This window comes from Panthera pardus, unplaced genomic scaffold (genome assembly GCF_024362965.1).
Source record: "Panthera pardus isolate Hobbes unplaced genomic scaffold, ASM2436296v1 HiC_scaffold_10, whole genome shotgun sequence".
Lineage (NCBI taxonomy): Eukaryota > Metazoa > Chordata > Mammalia > Carnivora > Felidae > Panthera > Panthera pardus.
The window spans coordinates 78,923,592-78,944,755 of record NW_026526655.1 but is presented as its reverse complement, the minus strand read 5'-3'; the positions used below and the strand labels follow the sequence as shown (position 1 = coordinate 78,944,755).

Below are 21,164 nucleotides of genomic sequence, written 5' to 3'. Positions count from 1 at the left end.
ACAATCCACAGTCTGCTGCATGAAGGTAAGGATTAAGGCCCAATCACTAGAAGGCAAGACCAAGACCAATGCTATTAAATTAAAGAGTCGGAGTTCAGCTGTTCTTTGCAATGCTTTTTCAAGAAGTGAATTCTCAATAACCAAACATTCTCAAACAGAAGCAGTTTATCCATCTATTTGTGGTTGCTGAAGCAAAGAGATTAGAATAAAAGAACTTTTACATTTCCTTCCAACCCCAATACTCTAGTATTCAGTGCTTCATTTGTTTTCTTTGAAACCACCTCATTCTCTGCGTATCTTCTGTTTAAAAACAAGGGGGGTGGGGAGAGGAGCAGGATAAATCCAAGGCTTTCTTAGTAAGCCTTTTGGGTGCACTAGATGAATGTGGCAGAGACGGTTATTTGTTCAGCAAAATCTATTTCCTCTTCCTCCTGAGCCATGGCTAGACTGTATTTCCCAGCCTGTTTTGTAATTCAGTGTGGACACACAACCAAGTTTTAACCAATGAAAAGTGAGGATCCATGTGCGTCATGTCCAGGCTGGCATGTGCCTCTCCCCACCAGCTGACCGGAGAGCCCCCCTCAGGCCGAGGGCTCCAAATGATGGATGGAAGAAGCTTTCCGCCCAATCCTCCCCTCCACCACTCTATCACTTCCTCCTCGCTGAGGGACACCTGCCTCAGACTGTTAAATGAGCAACAGTAAGCTCCCACTTGTGTTTAAATCATTATATATTTTGGGGTCTATTTATTAAGGCAGCCTGGCACTGTATTAATGTACTCAGCTATTCACATAATGGCTCTGAAGCATTCTGATTTCTTGAACTAAAATCTCAATTATTGGAACTAAAATCTCAGTTTCTTTGTATATAGTCCCAGAAGCTAATGAATATTTTAAGTACAATTACCCAGAAGGCTTTTCTTTTGACAAAAGTATACAGTTTGTACTCAAAGCATGGTTTGCTTTTTTCCCTTAAAATAGCATATTTTTCAAAATGTATTTGATGCTATTTAAAAAATATATTTGGTAAGCTGGATGCATGTACCCATACTTCTCAGTATACACTGTGTACCTTTTCTTCATTTCTACTATGTCTTCGATATTTGCATGTTATTTTTACAAGGAGTGTGTTCTGCATTATAAAGGAGCTTAGTACATCGTATCAAGTCAACATGGACTTTTTTCCATTTCTCTGCGAAACACAGGAACTCTTTCTAGATGTTTTTCACAAAACCTAAATGATAAAATTATTTGATGGCTAAAGACTGAGCCGTATGAATAAGAGGATACATACAAAATACACTAACAAACTACAAGGTGATTTCTGATGAAATGAACCCAGAACTAAGCATCCAAACAAGTGCTATTCTCTACAAAGTAGTCACTTAGGGAGGTTTATGATGAAAACATTTCTTGCACTCTACTTCTGAGAAAACGCAGCACTTTACACCTTCATATGATACACACGTACATGCATACACACACACACACACACACACACACACACACATATATGCACGCACACAAACATACGCACGCACAGTTCCCAAGTGCTACTACCAGCTTGACCAGCAAGCCACCACATTTATCAAAATATTCTATATTTTCATTAATATATTTCATAAAAATAAGTTTGATATGAATTCACTAACAAGCAAGGAATAAAGACAAACACATACATTTAATTAAAACAAATGGGTTATTTTCCTTCTCAAGGTCCTTTCTCCCTTAGGGATTCAATGCTATACTTCATAACTTCATATCTTCAGAATTCTCTCATTGTATTCTTCCCTGAATACTGAGTTAACTTTTAATTAGAGAACTTCTGCAATCGCTGGAAACACAGATGCACAAATCAATTTATCATACACGTTCGGTTAAAGGAAAATAAAAATACAAAAACATCTGTATGTCTCACCTCCCATCAAACCTGTGCTTCAGGAAATCAAAGAGGGCTTTCTGCATCATGTCTGTTACCTTTGCAGAGGTGAGAAAAAAAGAATGAGGCAAACACACGCAGAGAGACAGAGAGAGAGAGAAGTCAAAAGTGAGAGAGGTGGAAGGGAAGGGCACTTTGTCTGAGCAAAGACCTCACACAGCCTGTTGTCTCTGAGGGGTAGGGCAGGTTGTCCTGGAAGGTGTTTTTCATGCTTAACCACTTACACTTACTCAAGTTTCCCCCTTGGTTGTCCTCTAGGGTGTTGAACGAGCCAGCAGTGTTCACTAGACCTAAGGCAGACTCCCTTCCCTTATTAGGTGATAGATCTGCAGCCAAGAGACCACAATAGGCTGGCTTTGCTCGCAAGTGCTGCCTGTCCTTGGTTCGCCCGAATGGGTGCTTGCCTCCAGTGAGGACCAGCTAGAACTCCTGCAGCCAGCCCTGGGCTTGGCCACCTGCTAGTCTGTGCATGCTGGTAGAAATTCTCCATTCCTACAGATCACTCGCCTGCTTTTCCTCGGACATTCCCCACTGAGAAGCGAAGGGAAGGGGGAGAGGAAGGAAGGAGACACATTTTAATGTCCCACCCCACCTAGTTTTATCTATGCTAGCACGAAATCAAAATGGAAACACCCGAAACATAGTACTTCTAAAGCCTTCACTCTTTTCCTTCTTACATGGTATTGTTTAATCTCTGAACAAGTTCATTAATACTTTCGTGGACAATTTTTCCCTTCTATGTGTCTTTGAAATAAATGAGAGAAATATTTGGTGGGGTATGGCATCATGTTGAGCACCCAGCAAGGTGAGGTTTGTTGGTGCTTTGAAGGTTTAAGTTTGCTGGAAGATTGCCTACATTGTTCTCTTGTGCTGTTCATACTCATTTATTTATTTACGCATTTATGTATTTATGTATTTATTTATTTATTTAGTTTTACGTAAACTCTACAGCATGGGGCTTGAACTCACCACCCTGAGATCAAGAGTTGCATGCTCTACCACTGAGCCAGCCAGGTGCTCCCATACTTGATTATTTCCAACAGTAACGGGAATGGTTGAGACTACATAGTCCTTCACTTTGAATTTAATGCAGAGGAAACCTTTGACCACAACTTTCCATCATAAAGGTTTTAAGGGATGTATTTCTAAACAAAGTGATACATATAAGATGAGAAGCGTGCCAGAGAGGGAAGAAAGAGTGAAGGGCCACATGAGCCCCATGCTGTGCCACCCGCCTTCACATGTGGAGAATTGGCCCCATCGGTACCTCTCTGTAAGCAGACCCTAGAGGAGCAAGCTCCCAAGGCTGTCTCCTAGGTTCTTGATCAAGGACTGAAGCATAACAGACTGGTATTTGTACCTCATAACCCTTCAGTGACGGCCCCACTAACACCACCGGACGCATGGATGGCACAACATCATAAGGAGGGATGTGCTCCGTCTGAAAAAGATGATTGGACAGCATGACAAGGTGAGGATAAGCATGCCTTCTCAAAAGCCATAGCAATCGTAATTCTCAGGTCGAGCACAAAATGATTACCACAGGTCCCCACCAAGGAGGCTCATCCCTTATTTTATAGCCATTTGGGTCACTGAAATGGAACATTGCAGGCACGTGCGGATAGAAACCTTAAAGGAAGATTTAAAAAGGAAACACAACTTACCACTTTTTGCTTCTGTTTTGCTAAAAGACAACAATGAGAGCCATATCAAAATACGTAATCTCTGTAAATGATAGTACATGATTTTAAAAGATGGAAGAATGTACCAATTTGTCCTTATAATTCTCATCATGTCACTATTACCCACTCTGTGGAGAACTACTCTATTATTTCATTCTGGACGAGACGATTTTGAAGACAAATGAAAAAACAGACAACTTCTCCCCGTACGAATGACCTTATATCCTGATTTCATGTTGGGTGTGGAGGGTGGACTGCATGAAAACACTAGAAATTCTGGGCCAGCCATGGGCCATAGGTTGTTTCCTGCTACACACAGCATACAGTGTGGCTGAGAACAACTTGGACAAATACAATTTGATAAAAAGGAATTAAGAACGACGATTTGGGTAAAAATGATCATCACCTTAATCAGGAGTTATTTTTGGATTTGTAATTTTGATGAACCAGGAGAAAATTCTGCAGTCCTTTGTGTGTTCGTTAAGTTTTTGCCTACTTTCCAGGATAGTGACATATTTTTCCTACTATGCTGTTCTTAATTTCAAATAAATTTATAACCATTTATTCCTGTTCTTTCTTGTTTGTAATAGTGTAATAGGTTTGTAATGACCTAAATGTCCAACAAATGGGGATGAGGCAAAATACATTTGATACCTGATTAAACTGATTTTGTTTAAACTGGTTTTGTTTGGCCATCAAAGTGGGTCCAGTCCATCTGGGGACAACCCAGAGATCTAGTTCAGTTCAGAGCACAGGATATGAGGAAAGATCCACCCAAACAAGGACCCAGCACTCAGCACTACTCCAGAACCAATCCCGTTTCCTGCAGTTACGGTAGGCCAGGCTAGACCTTACACTTGCCCTTCTGAGTTGGTAATACTGGATGCCCTAATGCAGCATCAATTCTGGGCCAGAAGAAATTAGACTATAGGAGTCAGGGAATGTGGTAGAAGGAAAATTCCTGCTTGAATGTCTCCATAATTATCAAATATATAACAACTCTTGATTGGACCACCACTGTCCCTTCATTTCCATTAATTCCAGGGCTTGGTTATCTGCTTTCCAAACAGAAATGAGGTCATCTGGGCCCATTTGCTGCTTCAACCTTTCCAGTCTCCACAGCCCAGGCTGTACCATCTTAAAGTTCCCCATGGAGACTGAAATAGAGCATTTTCTTGAGAGTCTACAACTTTTTTTTTTCTTTTTAATTGGCTTTCACCATCTTAAAGTCTGTTGGGTTCTTGGGTGGAATAATGAACTTGCTTCAGATTGGTCTGCACAATGGACAGTTACTGGCTCTGGGGGGTAAACAAGATTTTTCAGAATCAGATTGTAATGATTTGAATTTTTAGTTTCACAAGTACCCTTTAAATCAAATCAAATTACTATAGAAAGCAAATGAGCAATGAAGAGTTAAGTAGAAGAATTTTTAAATCAAAGCCTTAAATTATTTCCAAATTAGTAAAACTACTTGTGTGTATGTTCAAATCCTAAGGGGGAAAAAAAAACATTCCATTAAAAAAACCCCTAAAACCCTTACCTGCTGATGTGGGTGTTGCTCGAAATGTCCCTGATACCATTTCTCCAAGACTTGAAGAAGAATTTCCACTGGATTTCCTAGGATAGAGAAAAGGAACTTAGGACTCATTCCCCGGATTCCTTGAAAATAGAACTTGAGAGTACAAAGCTTTCTTTGGCCTAAATCCTACTAAATAATTCAAAACACACCAAATCCTGCCTTGGAGAAGAACTTCAAGAATCTGTCCACATGTTTTCTTTGACCTATTTCTTAGAGAAGGTGGGGAACAAACTGGACCTAGAAATACTATGCATAAATATCTCTCCTAGTTATTCAATACAGAAATTAGGCAGAAAAAATCACTGACAGAAACACTCTTGTGAACTGATGCTTAATACCAGTCACCAATGCACCAGTCGGATGTCAAACACAGCTCAAAACAGCTGTAAGACCTAGAAAAAAACATTTCCTTTTAAAAGTGATTTTATTGGGTGGTGCCTGGATGGCTCAGTTGGTTAAGCATCTGACTCTTGATTTCGACTCAGGTAATGATCTTACTGTTCTGGGTTCGAGCCCCTCATTGGGCTCCACACCGATAGTGCGAAGCCTGACTGAGATTCTGTCTCTCCCTCTCTCTTTGCCCTTCCCCTACTCACGTGTGTGAGCTCTCTCTCAAAATAAACTTTAAAAATAAATTTTTAAAGTGATTTTATGGGAGTCAGAATTAAAAAAAAAAAAAGGTAAGGATTTGGTCACAAAAAACATTAGTTGTGACCTATTGGGCAATTGTTCCATCAGTCTCCTCTTGCTGCTTTGGAAGCTTCCCAGAAGCCCACAGAGTCCCTTGGGAGCCTACCTTCCTAGTGTTCTTCCCTTTTATGCTTGAGAGTATGGTCCTTAGGTCAGAACTATCTAATTTCTCATCCTGGCTTTTCCCCTTACTAGTTGTGGTAGCTTGGCACATCGTATTTCATGTCTTTGAGCCTTAGTTGCCCTATCTACAGAAAAAGTTACACCTCACAGGGTTGTATAAGATCATGTCTGTGAGCTCTTGGTTTTACTCCTGGCCTGCCACAAAAAAAAAAAAAAAAAAAGCTTTTATTCAAAAGTACATAATAACATAATAAAATAATAATAAAATAACAATTTTGGAAATGATAAAAATTCATTTATTATTTCATTCAACAAATATTTATTGAGCATCCACTGTTCTAGAAACTAGGAATACAACAGTAGGGGGGAAAGACAAAATCCCTTCCTCCCAGAGACAGATTTTAGTGGGAGATATCACTATCAAACAGATGAACAGGTAAATACATCGTATTTCTGACAGTAATAACTGCAATACGGAAAACGAAGTCAAGGAGAGAGATAGGAAGTAAGGGAAGGGAAGTGGGTACAATTTTAAAGATGGTGGCAGAAAAGGGGTCACTGAAAAGATTATATTTAACAAAGATCTGAAGCAGATGAAGGAGTGAGCTGGTGGAAATATGAAGCAAAGTGTTCCAATAAGAAAAAAAAAACTAGCAGGTGCAAAGGTCCTAAAGCAGGAACGTGTGTTCCTCATGCATTTAAGGAGCAGCAATCGAGACAAAACAGTCAAGAGAAGAAGGGATAAGAAGAATTAATAATTAATAATATTATAGGCATGTTATATACTAAAGAAGATTGGCAATTAAAAGTGGGGCTAACTGTACTTTTGTGATGTTTTATCATAATTAAGAAGTTCCCTTTAAGACAAAGGCAAAGGGCCCCTTAAGAACACAGGAGTTTTTGAAGCAGAAAAGGATCCAACAGAAAAAGGAAGTGAGAGTCAAGAGAAAGAACTGCTTCTATTTTAGGTCTTTCAAAAAATGATAACACTTATTAAATTCATGCTTCATTGTAGGTTCTCAATATATGCAGGCTCAGGATGATTCTGATTTCTCTTTTCTCAGGCTTTGTTTGTATCCTTGGGACCTACAAACACCTGCACTCTGAGATTTTTGTAGCTATTTCTTTAGTGTACTACAGGTTGATTCATCTGAAGTTAGACAGAATCTTCACTCCATTATCAAGAGATGGTAGATGCCGTGGGGTGGAGGCAACCTCTAGCCCTGGGATGGTACCATATGTACCACTGCATTACATGCCTGCTTGACAGAGGGTCTCTGAAAGTTAACCAGGAAGAGCCCTGATGCCAGGTCAGGTCAGGTTCCCACTTACTGTACTGAGAAAGAATGCCCTGTGACCATCACGGAGGAGACCTCTTAATCTCCAAGCAGGGTTTGCTGAGGCCACAGAAAAGTCTCCGCTGTGGAATTCATGGTGATGCCAATGAGGTGAGACTTTACATGCAGGGGGGACAATGAACTCCCTGAAACCCCTCTGTGTCAATGTCAGAAACACCTCATACACAGAAAAGTACCTTTTACTCTCAAAGCATACATATTTAACCTGATGAGCAAACTTGAAAACATCATCGTATTTTTCTACTCACCTCCCAAAATAAGTTTCTAAGAAGGAAGGAGCCTTACCCTCCGTGAAAACGTCCCCTTTTTTGTTCTTGCTGAATCCGTATATTCTCCAGTCTGAGTGGACTTGGGATGAAGCCAATCTCACAGCCCTCTTTCACCAGTCTTCCTATCCACCAATCATTGTTGTATTTCTGGAATGCAGAAATAAAACTGCTATCAATAGTAATTCACTTATCTTCACATTCCATTAATTAATTTCTGGGGGTGAGAAGAACCAAAAATACTCTTTACATTATACTATACTATATTATATATACACACTACATTATATTATACTATGTTATACATATCAGAACATGTATCGACTAAAGCCAAAGTCTACAACCTTTGTATCTAAAGGCCCAGATAGTAAATATTTTAGGCTTTGGAGGCCACATGGTTTCTGGCGCAACTACTTAAATCTGCTATTGTCACATGTTAGTGGCTATAGACAATACGTAAACAAATAAGCATTTGCCATGGTTCAGTTAACCTTTTCTTTCCAAAAAAGACAGCAGGCTCTAATCAGCCTGCAGGCCACAGTTTTCCAATCCCTGGACTAAAGTTGGATCCTAATCTTTGGATTCCTTTGGTCCTTGTCAAGAAGCCCTAGCCAAGTCTTAAGGAATAGATAGTATAGGGATAATTATGCATCAATGTAATTGGAACCCTGGAGAACAAGACAGACAAGTCTGAGATGAAATACACTCAACTGTCTGTTATTTGTCGAAAAGTTTCAGGTAAAGATTCCACAATATTGTCTGTAATCTACTCTCATTGGAGAACTGTAATCTTCCAAACACAGGTTTACAAACTAAGGTCCATCTCACTACCTGCTGAAAAAGGTTACTCTTACAAAAGAAATATATTGTATATATGTGGAATTTTTGAAACAATATCCAGATGGCCTGAAGTTCAATAGAAAAACCAGGATTTCCATTTCTATAAAGTTCCATGACACATAAATTCAGAAAACAAACCCACACAACTGCTTCAGCCAATATGGGGTAAGACTCTGTGAACGTGATCCTATTCGGTGGGTCAGCAAAATTGTATTTGGAAATACAGATTTGCTGGAGCCTAAATCAGAAGGTATATTTAATCCAAGCCACCTGCCTCAAAGGAAGGTTTCAGGTAGATGATTTTTAGAATGCAGGTATCAGTCCTATTGTTTACATCCTCCAGAGATGATTCCAAAAACTCTTGTCTTCATCAGCGTGGGGCAAGGTAATTCTCTCTCTTTTTGATCCAAAAAGTATCTGCTTTTTTTCAAAATGAAAAACTATATGTAGTACACTTTGTTTAGCTCAGAGAAAAGGGAAATTTATGTGTATATGACATTGATACACTGTGAAGGAGGAATGGATGGTTTCATTAACTCACTGCAGCATGAAATTCTGCATAGCTTTGAGTAATTCTCAGCAACAGCCTCACACTCAAAAGCAAAATGATATGCCTTAGGGATTTGGCCTTTATTATGCACACAGCTCCTACATGAGGCATGCATGGCATGTAGTATGAGACTGCACTGAAGAAATGTGAGTTGACCTAATATAAAATCTTGAACAATCTAAGTCGTGGTTTTTCTATCTTCCCATCTTTTATTTCAGGATAACAGGGCTGAAATAACAGGCCTGTTTATTTTGGAATTAACAAAAGGCAAGAGAGCCCTTTTAGAATCTTTGGTGCACAGGTCTGGAATTCAAATCTTATTGTGGTGGGGACAAAGCAGACTATGAGTCAGAGTATCCTAGGGTTTAAGTTATTTCCTGAACTTTAACTGAGCCTGCTAGAACGCTAATTTATTAAATGATACCCAAGTGACCTTAAAGGGCTTCCTGAAATGGTTAATGGCAACTTCCCAACCTGTTTTAGCCTAGTTCTAGGAAACAGTGAAAGCTCGGTGATAATCTGGCTCAACGTAAATGAAAAATTCTTTGAGCTACCGGGCGGGAAGTTGCTAAGTACATTCAGGAGCTTAACACACTCGTCATTTGGTGTGTGTGATAAGCAGAACTGTAGCTTTTCTTTAAGGTTAAGCTTCTCATTACTGAAAAAAGTGTTTAAAACAGTGCATGAGAGATGGCTTTCTAGATGACAGATGAGAGAGGAGGCTACAACCTGATTACACAAATGTGTGCAAATGTGGATGTTCCAGGAGCTTGTGCCAGCGTTCTGGGGAGGTCACCTTAGTGTTGCTCCAGTCCTTCTCATTTTCATCTCCCTAACATGATTAGCACTTTCTCTTTCTAAGATGTTTTCTTATCTGTTATCACAAGCTCTGAAAACAAGTGGCTCTAATCCACATAGGATTACCAGCTCAATACCATCCATCCACCTGCCTGTGTGAAGAGAAAGTCACTGATCAAGAGACATGTAGATCAAAAAGCAACCAACGAGACAAATGGAGAATATTGATGGCATGGAGGAAAGCAATAAAGTACAGCAAGATTGGAATGCAGGTGTGAGTGGGTATGGATAAATATGTGAGAACCTCTTACCTTTTAAAATTCTGCTTCTCCTTTGAAGCAAGGGGTGTTAGTGACTAATGAGCATGGTTTGGTCATTTTTGGTGGAAACGGTGAGACAATCAACTTAACCATTCAGAGGCTGGGGCACATGTTTCAGGCTGAGAGTCCCCGTCTACTAGGCAAATATGGATATCCTCACCACATACACCTTGAGAATGCAGAAGCCATCAAGTCAATGCTACCCCAGCTTCCTGTTACCCATCAAGTCAATGCTACCCCAGCTTCCTGTTACCAAGGCTCTGAACTGTCTGTGCCTTCACCCATCCTTTCCCTGCGTGTTGCAATAAGTAAGTGGATACCCTGCTGTCAGAAATCTCTCTCCCCTATTCAGGGTCTGGATCCCACCCTTCTTGGCTCCCCAAAAACTTTACTCCATTGCCTATCTTTCCTTTCCCATCAACCTTTCCCTCTCTCTGTTTGTTTTCAACGTTTTTTATTTATTTTTGGGACAGAGAGAGACAGAGCATGAACGGGGGAGGGGCAGTGAGAGAGGGAGACACAGAATCGGAAACAGGCTCCAGGCTCCGAGCCATCAGCCCAGAGCCCGACGCGGGGCTCGAACTCACGGACCGCGAGATCGTGACCTGGCTGAAGTCGGACGCTCAACCGACTGCGCCACCCAGGCGCCCCTCTCTCTGTTTGTTAATATCAGCCTGTGCAGGTGCTCCAAGCGCTTCTCTCTCAAAGAAAACCTCTTTTGACTTCACATCCTCCTCAGTCCACTACCTGGTCTGTGTCAGCTTCCTTGAAAGCATGGTCTATGTTTACTAAACATACTTCCTAACCCCCTTCCCACTTCATCCCCTTTCATTTGGCTTCCAGACCATGGTCCCAGTGACTTCCATGCCACTGACCACCGTGTTGCCGAGCCAACGTTCATTCCTTACTCCTCATCTTAGGCAACGTGTGACACCATTCACTACGGCTGACTTCTTCCTCCTTTTGTACACACTCCTCTCTTGATGTCTCCATATGGCTCTGTCCTGGTTTTCGTCCTATATCTCAGGCTTCTCCTCTTCAGTTTCCTTATTTGTTGAGTCATTTCACATAGCCCACCTCTGCAGAATGGAATTCCTTCGGGTTTGTTGCCCGGCTGCCTTCTCTTCTCCCTCTAATCTCCCTTAAGTGACTTTGATCATTGACCCACACAAACTAATGATCTAAATTTACATCTTTGGCCCAACTCTTTTCCTTGGAGCTCCAGATTCTTATATCTAACTTCTACTTGATATCTCCATTGAGATGTCCACTCCTCATCTGTCCTCTTCCCACCCTCATCATCTCCATCCCTATTGATCAATTCATAAACCTTGATTTCCTTGATCATGCTGGATTTCTCCCTCAATCTTAGTTTCTACACCTGACCCATCACCAGCACTCTTCATTGAATGTCTGCAATAGATCTCAAATCGGTCTACTTCTTTCCATCTCACTGCTGTAATGCTGGCTCAATTCCATTATCTCTCACTGAGAATGGTTCTAATGGGCTCCCTGATTCCATACTTATCCCACTCCAATCCGTGGTCTCTATAACAATCAGAGTAGCTTTAAAAAAATAATAAATTCATCCCATTCTTCTGCTTTTAAAGTTTTCAATGGTGGGGCGCCTGGGTGGCTCAGTCGGTTAAGCGTCCAACTTCGGTTCAGGTCATGATCTCACCGTTTGTGAGTTTGGGTCCCACATCGGGCCCTGTGCTGACAGCTCAGAGCCTGAAGCCTGCTTTGGATTCTATGTCTCCCTCTCACCCGGCCGCTCCCCTGCCCGCACTGTGTCTCCCTTTCTCTCTGTCTCTCAAACATAAGTAAACATTAAAAAAAAAAAGTCTTCAATGGCTTCTCATTCCACTTAGAATAAAATCTGGTCTCATGATCACTTTAAGGTTCTCCTTGACCTGTGCCCCACTTAGTTCTATAACTGTCTCCTACTACTAGGTCCCTTGTTTATTGCATTCCAGCCATATGGCCTTCTTCTAGTTAACTGATTGTGCCAGGCTATTTTCCTACTACAGGGCCTTTGCACATAGTGTTTCCTTTCCCTAGAAGGCCTCCTTTTAATAGTTTTAATGCTGGCTCCTCTTCATCCCTCAGGTGTCTGCTTAACAGTCATGTTCTTTAAAAGGCCTTCTCTGGTCACCTCTGTATTTAAAAGTATATATAACCTCCTCATCCCTATATTTTAATTTTTTTTAGCATCTGCTTCATTTTTTCCCCAAAGACACAATTTGGAAGTATTTGTTCATTATCTGTCTCCCCACTAGAATTTAAGTCCATGAGGGAAGGAAATCTGTCTGCTTTTTTTATAGCTGTCAGACAACATCTGCCAGGGCCTGGCACATACTAAATGTTCAAGAACTATATCTTGAACGAGTAACTTAACAAAGGAACAAATGTAGAGCCTCAGCCAGCTCACATGGGCACAGCAAAGAGAGACATCTGTAGACATCCAGATGTTTGACCTACTTGCTATCAAGTGGTTAAAATGTTAAAACTATGTACGTCTTGGTGTCAATAATGCCATCTTAGAATGCAGAGTTTCTTTCTTTTTTTTTTTTTATGAAATTTATTGTCAAATTGGTTTCCATACAACACCCAGTGCTCATCCCAAAAGATTCTCTCTTCAATACCCATCACCTACCCTCCCCGCCTTCCCACCCCCCATCAACCCTCAGTTTGTTCTCAGTTTTTAAGAGTCTCTTATGCTTTGGCTCTCTCCCACTCTAACCTCTTTTTTTTTTTTTCTTCCCCTCCCCCATTGGTTTCTGTTAAGTTTCTCAGGATTCACATAAGAGTGAAAACATATGGTATGTGTCTTTCTCTGTATGGCTTATTTTACTTAGCATAACACTCTCCAGTTCCATCCACGTTGCTACAAAGGGCCATATTTCGTTCTTTCTCATTGCCATGTAGTACTCCATTGTGTATATAAACCACAATTTCTTTATCCATTCATCGGTTGATGGACATTTAGGCTCTTTCCACAATTTGGCTATTGTTGAGAGTGCTGCTATAAACGTTGGGGTACAAGTGCCCCTAGAACGCAGAGTTTCAAAGACAATGATTTTCAAAATTGTTACATATTTACCATGCACATCACGTTTTAGACTGTGGGATAAGTGCAGGTATCTCAGCAACCTGGAGTGATAGGTTTATGTTGACCACACTCCTGTTTCACTTTACTGTTCCCCCTGTACACTCTTTCCTAAGACCCAGTTTCTAACACCTCCCTCTAAGCAGTGTCACTGGAGACCAGCAAGCCTACATGCCTTCCGATGTTAAGCCCCTGAGTCCGACTGGGAAGTCCTGTGCAGAACAAGAAAGGCAAGACTGTGCTCCTGACTTGACCTAGTTCTTGTGACCATCTCCCAGATGCCATCCTCACCACCCCCCCACCGCCGCCCATCCCAGCCCCTCATTCAATCAGTGATGGTTTTTCCATCCAATATATTTCACTAGGTTCATTATCTCAGCATGGGAAACATGCTGAAATCTTCCCTGTTTAACTAAAAAACAGGGGAGCCTGTGTGGCTCAGTGGGTTAAGCTTCCGACTTTGCCTCAGGTCATGATCTTATGGTTCATGAGTTTGAGCCCTGCGTTGGGCTCTGTGCTGACAGCTCAGAGCCTGGAGCCTGCTTCAGATTCTGTGTCTCCCTCTCTCTCTGCCCCTTCCCCATTCACACATACTCTCTCTTTCTCTCAAAAATGAATAAACAATAAAAAAATTTGGGGGGAGGCACAAAAACAGATACTCAGATCAATGGGACAGAATAGAGAACCCAGAAATGGACCCACAAACATATGGCCAACTAATCTTTGACAAAGCAGGAAAGAATATCCAATGGGATAAAGACAATCGCTTCAGCAAATGGTGCTGAGAAAACTGGACAGCGACATTTAGAAAAATAAACCTGGACCACTTTCTTACACCATACACAAAAATCAACACAAAATGGATGAAAGACCTCAATGTAAGACAGGAAGCCATCAAAATCCTTGAGGAGAAAGCAGGCAAAAACCTCTTTGACCTCGGCCACAGCAACTTCGTACTTAACACGTCTCCAGAGGCAAGGGAAACAAAAGCAAAAATGAACTATTGGGACCTCAAACCATCAAAATAAAAAGCTTCTACACAGCAAAGGAAACAATCAGTAAAACTAAAAGGCAACTGACAGAAGGGGAGAAGATATTTGCAAATGACATATCAGATAAAGGGTTAGTATCCAAAATCTATAAGGAGCTTATCAAACTCAACACCCAAGAAATAAATAATCCAGTGAAGAAATGGGCAAAAGACATGAATAGACACTTCTCCAAAGAAGACATCTAAACAACACATGAAAAAATGCTCAACATCACTCATCATCAGGGAAATACAAATCAAAACCACAATGAGATACCACCTCACACCTTTCAGAATGGCTACATTAATAACTCAGGAAACAACAGATGTTGGCAAGGATGGGAGAGAGAGGATCTCTTTTGCACTGCTGGTGGGAATGTAAACTGGTGCAGCCACTCTGGAAAACAGTATGGAGGTTCCTCAAAAAATTAAAAATAGAACTACCCTACGACCCAGCAATTGCACTACTAGGCATTATCCAAGGGATACAGGTGTGCTGTTTCAAAGGGACCCATGCACCCCCATGTTTATAGCACTGCTATCAACAATAGCCAAAGTATGGAAAGAGCCCAAATGTCCACTGATGGATGAATGGATAAAGAAGATGTGGTACACACACACACACACACACACACACACACACACACAATATGGAATATTACTCAGCAATTAAAAGAATGAGATGTTGTCATTTGCAACTACATGGATGGAACTAGACGATATTATGCTAAGTGAAATTAGTCAGAGGAAAACAAATATAATGTGACTTCATTCATATGAGGACTTTAAGATACAAAACAGATGAACATAAGGGAAGTGAAGTAAAAATCATATAAAAACAGGGAGGGGGACAAAACATAAGAAACTCTTAAATATGGAGAACAAACAGAGGGTTATTGGGGGGGGTGTGGAAGGGGGGATGGGCTACATGGGTAAGGGGCATTAAGGAATCTACTCCTGGAATCATTGTTGCACTATATGCTAACTAACTTGGTTGCAAACTAAACAATAAATAAGTTAATTAGTTTTTTAAAAAAGTAAAAAAAAATTTTTTTAATAAAAACAAATACAAATTTAAAAACACTCCTTCAATTCTATGTTACTTTTCTCTGGCAAGAATGCATTCTCCTTTTCAACTCAAAGCATTTAGGAAGAGCAAATTGCAGTTCCTCTCCTCTGGCCTTCAGATTATGTGGGGAAAGGCCTATTAAGTGTCTTTTTTTTAAAAAAAATTTAATGTTTACTTATTTTTGAGGTGGAGGGAGAGACAGAGAGAGAAGGAGACACAGAATCCAAAGCAGGTGCCAGTCTCCAAACTGTCAGCACAGAGCCTAACATGGGGCTCGAACCCACGAACCGTGAAATCATTACCTAAGCCACCCAGGCGCCCCAAAGGCCTATTAAGTGTCTTCACAGGGGTTTCAGAGTACCCCAGACACAGTGTACCTAAAAGCCAATTCATAACCACATCCACCCTGCAACAGGCGTCTCCCTTCTCTGCCTTCTTTATTTTGAAAGCTGACACTGCCCATCTACCCTTTCTAGCAAGCTGTAAAGCCTTTCTCCATCCTTCCTTTCTATTTCGCTTTCTCTGATATCCCTTCCTCATGTGAAGTCTCCCAATCCTGTCTGTCTGTCTCATCATTCTCCCTCCAAGCTGCTCCCTCTCTCCAGCCTCTCTGCTGCAACCTTAGTTCAGCCTCTACAATACTCCCTGGACCATCAGAGTTATTATGCTAAGATCCAAGGCTGGTTGTAACTGTCCATTATTTAAAATTCCTCTTCAGCCCACTACCTGGTGATAAAGTCCAGTTTTCTTGTTAGGGCCAAAGAGGTCTTTTCTTATCAGGCCCCTGCCTCTGAGACCTGGCTCATCCCCTGCACCACTCCCTACTTACTGTCCTCCAGCCATGCTGCAATGCTCCTGGCTGTCCCTTCCACCAGATGCCACCCCCATCCCACCCAGCCTGAATGTCCTCAGGCTTTACCACTTGTGTAGAGCTCTCTGGCCCTGTGATCCTCCTCCCCACCAGCCAGGTGGTCCCTCCTGCTCCTTCTTCAGGCTCCCACAACACCCATTTAGTTTTACTATAATAGAATTTGTCATCCTTGGCAGAAACTAGGAGCCTCTTAGTCTTTTCCACCAGATTCGGAGCTCCCGGGCAGTGGGGACAGTGAGCCTTCATCTCCAATCGCTCAGTGCCCCGCACAATGTCTGAGATGAAGTAGGATTTCAATTTAGGGTGACTAAACGGAAGTTTTTGATGTAATTATTCCACCTTTCAAGTTGCAAGGCCTCAAGTCCTCCTTGTACTGCTCAATCCTTTAAGCTTTCTGTTTCCCCAAAGTCCTCTGCCCTCTTCTTAGCTTTAATACTCTAATGATTATAATGTCTAGTGTCAGTTCCAAGGTCAAGGTCCACAGGATTACAGCACAGATGTTTATAATTAAAATATCCCTTGTAAATGGTGCCTCATGAGTAGGGCGCCATGCCACCAAATTCACGTTTCCCTAAGTTGGATCCATAGATCTGTGGCTCTGCAGTCATACAAGGTGGTTAAAAGGTGACCAGGAGACCACAGGTCTGTCTTAAATCCATCCTATGATGACGGTGATCCAATATTCTCAATGTGTAATAATGCAAGCAATGATGTCAGTCTTCTAAATCTCAGTGAGAATGAATGGATTTGGAAAGCCCAGCAAATTAAATGAGGTAATACATTGGCAGTTCCTCAGGGTTCCTCTCTAGTTTGGCACAGAGCGGATTCGAGCTCTGGCCTTGTGGCAGTTGCAGAGAATCCTACATTTACCTCTTTAATGTGGAGAAAGTCCTTGGCATCAAAGGAGATGGCCGTGCTTGGAACAGGCACATCCTCATCCAACGCACCACAGTAGCTCACGTTCGTCTTCACAGCAAATGCTACAGGCTTGGACTTCGGGCAGAGCCATGGTGTGAGGATGGGGGAGGAAGACAGAGCAGGATTTTTCATATTGAAAAGTATAATACGATAATTGATAGTACCAGGCCGGAAGGGAAACCACTTTTCAAACAGGTGTCTCCAATGGGTTCCCTGGCAGCATAGAGAAATTTGTAGCAATGACTCTAACGGTGATTCAACCAGATCAGCCCAACCATTTCCCCCCTCTGTGGTACTTTCCAGCATCCTAAAGACAGAATCCTACCCTAAAGTATTGGGGACAGATGGAAAGATGGAAAGAGGCTCTCTGCTTTCTCCTCTGGTCCTAAGCTTATGTTTGTTTTTTAAAATGATAACCGGTGCCCCTTGGGATACAGGAAACGTGTGCTAGGTCTTACATTAAATGGTGGTGGTGGGAGTAAAATAAATAGTTTTGAAATAGCCTCCTATTTCTGAAAACCTGTGGGATCTCACTCAGTAGAATACCTTGTCCTGCCAGGAAAAAAGAAAGGCCATTCAGGGGGTAGACAGCAAGGACAAACATCATCTTCTCTCTAGGTAACAAAAGCCGGTTCTGAAACTCTGTTGAGACAAATTCCTCCTCGGCAAAGTGCTTAGGCTGGTGCAGCCTCACAGAGGCTAAGCAAACCAACAGCCTGAGCTGACGGCACTCTGGCTGCCATCTGGGTGACCACAGAGGCCACAAAACACTCTGAAAGAAAACTAAAACAAAAATTAGCCACAAATGAGAACACGAGGTTCCTGCAATCTGGGGTTACTTTGTTAGTGGCTCATTGTTTGTGCTGAGAACGTGACTGGGGGGCAACAGCTGAGGGGAGACCCCAGCTAGGGTCTCACTTTCACGGGCACCACCCCAAACCCCCCTTGGCTAACCGAGCACAGACAGCATGGGTGTTACAGCAAATGAAGACGCCTCGTTCTCCTCTTACTACTCTCATAAAGATTTTATTATAAAAACAGAAAAAGGAAGGAATTCATATTATTTGAGTTTCAGTTTTTCTTCTAAAAATAAGAAAGATTGGATCAATATGCTTTAAGAAGTCTGTCATGGAAGGCAAGGAAGATAAGCTGGCCATGACCCCTGTCTTATATTTTGCTATTATGCATAAAACCTCATCTGACAAAAGGAATTCTACGCTAAAAAACAAAAACAAGAAGTTTGAGAGACACAGAATGGGAGATCTCTAGTGACTCTTCCGATTCTAAGATTCAAAAATGCAATTTGCTCCTGTGGCCTCTTGTGGGTACAGAGATTTGGGGCTGGAGGTGGGGGGGGGGGTCATCCTTTTGTGTGATATCTGAAGTTCGGCAATGCCTTCTACTGCTCATCTTTGCTGAAATGCCAGTAGTTGTTCAAAGCTCTGAACTTCACCCTGAACTTGAGACAGGAGGCTGAAACCAAGAGGCAACTGGTAGAGAGACCCACAGGGAAACCCACAGAACAATAGTGCACATGTAGCCTGTAATGAAGGCTGAGGTCACGGACAATGAGGGGTCAGGAACAGATAGAGAACCTGTACCTTAGGAGGCTCTCTGCCAACACTGGGAGCAGCATGCTTAATATTAGCCACAACCGTGAAGTTGGAATATAGCCGATAATTCAGCCCCAAACCTAACACAAAGGGTGAAGAAGGGTCTGTACCTCAGGAAATGGCCCCCTGGGAAAGTTACTAACCTCTCTTAGGGGATGAATGGATCAGGGAGCCTTGAAATCTGGTGCCTCATTAGGATGATCCTAAAATGACTGTTCCAGAGGAATTTGAGGCAGGGGAAGAGCAGCTGATACCTGCTGAGCAACATGACACTTTGGAACCCAAGAGGGGCAAGAAAGTCACCTTTGCTCTCTCAAGCTGGATAGCAGCTTGTTGCTCTCTCTCTTGCCGAATCGCTTCCCGATCCTCTTCCAAAGAGACATCGGAGTCAGACGGCCTGCTCGTGTAGGAATCCGCTGAACCCTGGAAAGGAGAACCCACAGTGGTTTAAATGAGGTGACGTGGAGCTTCTTAAACTGTCACGTCCATAACAGCATCCTGGAGTGAGTTCTTTTCACTTGCATGGGGTTTGATGCACACACTCTGTGCCTCTGTTGCAGGTATACATTTAGACAGCAGAATATAGTGAAGCATCTGAGGGATCCGGAAGGTAGGAATGTTGTGAAGGAAAAGAGTTTGACTAGATTAAGCGTTAGGAAATGAACTGCGATGAAAATTATGTGATATTTGGTCCCAATTCTTCTTGCTTTATGCTATGTTTATATTAAGCTCACATTAATTTGTAGACCTGAAGTTTCATTCCATTCTCTTATACATACATCTAAAGGAAAAAGAGACTCAGCTTATGACAAGAGCTAAATTCTACCTATATCTCGGACTACAGAAGATAGATTTATCTAAGGTTGCAATACAGGCAAGCAGAATCCTGCATTAGTACATGAGTTCCAGTTCTAGCATCCACACCATCGAACTCTTTCACTGTGAAAATTTCAGTCATTGTCCTATAGTAGCCATACCTGGTCACTATGGCCACTAAGCCATGAGCCTTGAGGATGAAAACAAGGATGTCCTCAACTGAAGCACACAACCTAGAAGGGCTATTTGAGCGACACTGAAATCCAGTCTGACAGAAGTGACAAGGTACTGGGGGTGCCCAGCATCACTCAGTATTCATGCTGTAAGAGCTGAGAACTACGGCATCTAGTTAAAAGTTACAAACAAACAAACAAACAAAAACCTCTTTGTTTGCCTCTGATTGCTAAAGGAACATCACTGTGACAGTTTCCTTAAGCTGGCATTACCAGTTGATATTTGCATAGATGACGGCATTTACACAGCAGAGGTATTGATGGTGTATTTGGCATTTTTCATAAATCATGCACAGATTTTGAAAAGCATAGCTTAATCCAGATAGCTGTGAATTTGTTATCCACCTCAGAAAAGAACTCTAAGAATGGTTGACCGCTGAAATGGATCTTTTGAAAGTTTTTCTAAGCTTAGAAATGTTACCATTAGCACAGATTTTCCTGGTAGCTTAGAACAGTAACTCCTGATCAGAGGTTTAATCAGAATACCCGATAGACACTGGTTCTAAATTCTGCCTCTGCAACGTACTTTCGAAAACCTTATGCAAGTGACTTCGGCCACTCCAGACTCAGTCTCCTCATCCACACAATGGGGACACTGCTTACTTCAAAGAATTAAATGGAATAAGACATAATGAACAGCTAATATTTACTTAGCCCTCACTATCATAGTAGCACAGAGCTAGGGGCTTATCTCTCTGAATCCTTGTAGCAGTGTAGAAGCTGAGATTCAAACTTGGGTAGTCCAACCTTCAAACCAGCAGTTTCAAACCCTACATACACTGAGCTGCACTGGATATTAAAATATTTACTCCAGGATCTGGCATCTGGTAAGCACATAATAAATGGCCATTCTCATTCCTATTTCCTGGTCCTGACAGCTCTACATTGATTAAAAATTAACAGATTTTAATCATTCTTTCAACTCACTCGTAATATATATTCATAATAGCCCATCTTGAAATGTATCCGTTTTTCTTATTGTATTTGTTGCCAAGAAAACACTATGGCTTTCCCCCAGCTCTGTTGAAGTATAATTGACATGCAGCATTGTGTAAGGTTAAGGTATACAATTTTTTTGATTTGATATATACTGCAAAATGATTACACTTTAAGTTTGATAACTACCATGTGCCCAAATCCATGCACTTTTGAAAAGGCCCTTTATGGAGGAAATGGATTTGTTAACCAAATTATAACCAAATTCTTCTGTGCAAACCTACTGGGGAAAAATTTGGACCTACAAAATGGATAAATACAGAGCAACGGACTATTCTCTAGATTCCTCATTACTGGGGGGGGGGGGGGGGGGGAAGAGCTACCTTGCAATCTTTTAAACAAATTCTCTTAGAACACAACTTTTG

At 41.6% G+C, this 21,164-nt stretch overlaps 1 protein-coding gene across 7 annotated transcripts in view; it reads right to left on the bottom strand.

Moving 5' to 3' along the window:
• CACNB4 (calcium voltage-gated channel auxiliary subunit beta 4) overlaps positions 1–21,164 on the bottom strand; it is a 256,280-nt gene that overhangs the window by 38,023 nt on the left and 197,093 nt on the right. For 6 of the 7 annotated variants that reach the window (XM_019456340.2, XM_019456351.2, XM_019456358.2 and 3 more), the window contains 7 exons: positions 19,058–19,177; positions 17,094–17,216; positions 7,656–7,786; positions 5,161–5,237; positions 3,603–3,622; positions 3,299–3,379; positions 1,918–1,976 (listed from right to left, as the gene is read on the bottom strand). In XM_019456340.2, coding sequence (XP_019311885.1) covers positions 1,918–1,976; positions 3,299–3,379; positions 3,603–3,622; positions 5,161–5,237; positions 7,656–7,786; positions 17,094–17,216; positions 19,058–19,177 — 611 coding nt within the window. Of the gene's footprint in view, positions 1–1,917; positions 1,977–3,298; positions 3,380–3,602; positions 3,623–5,160; positions 5,238–7,655; positions 7,787–17,093; positions 17,217–19,057; positions 19,178–21,164 lie in introns of those variants that run through there. The other variant, XM_019456399.2, reaches the window with a different exon arrangement.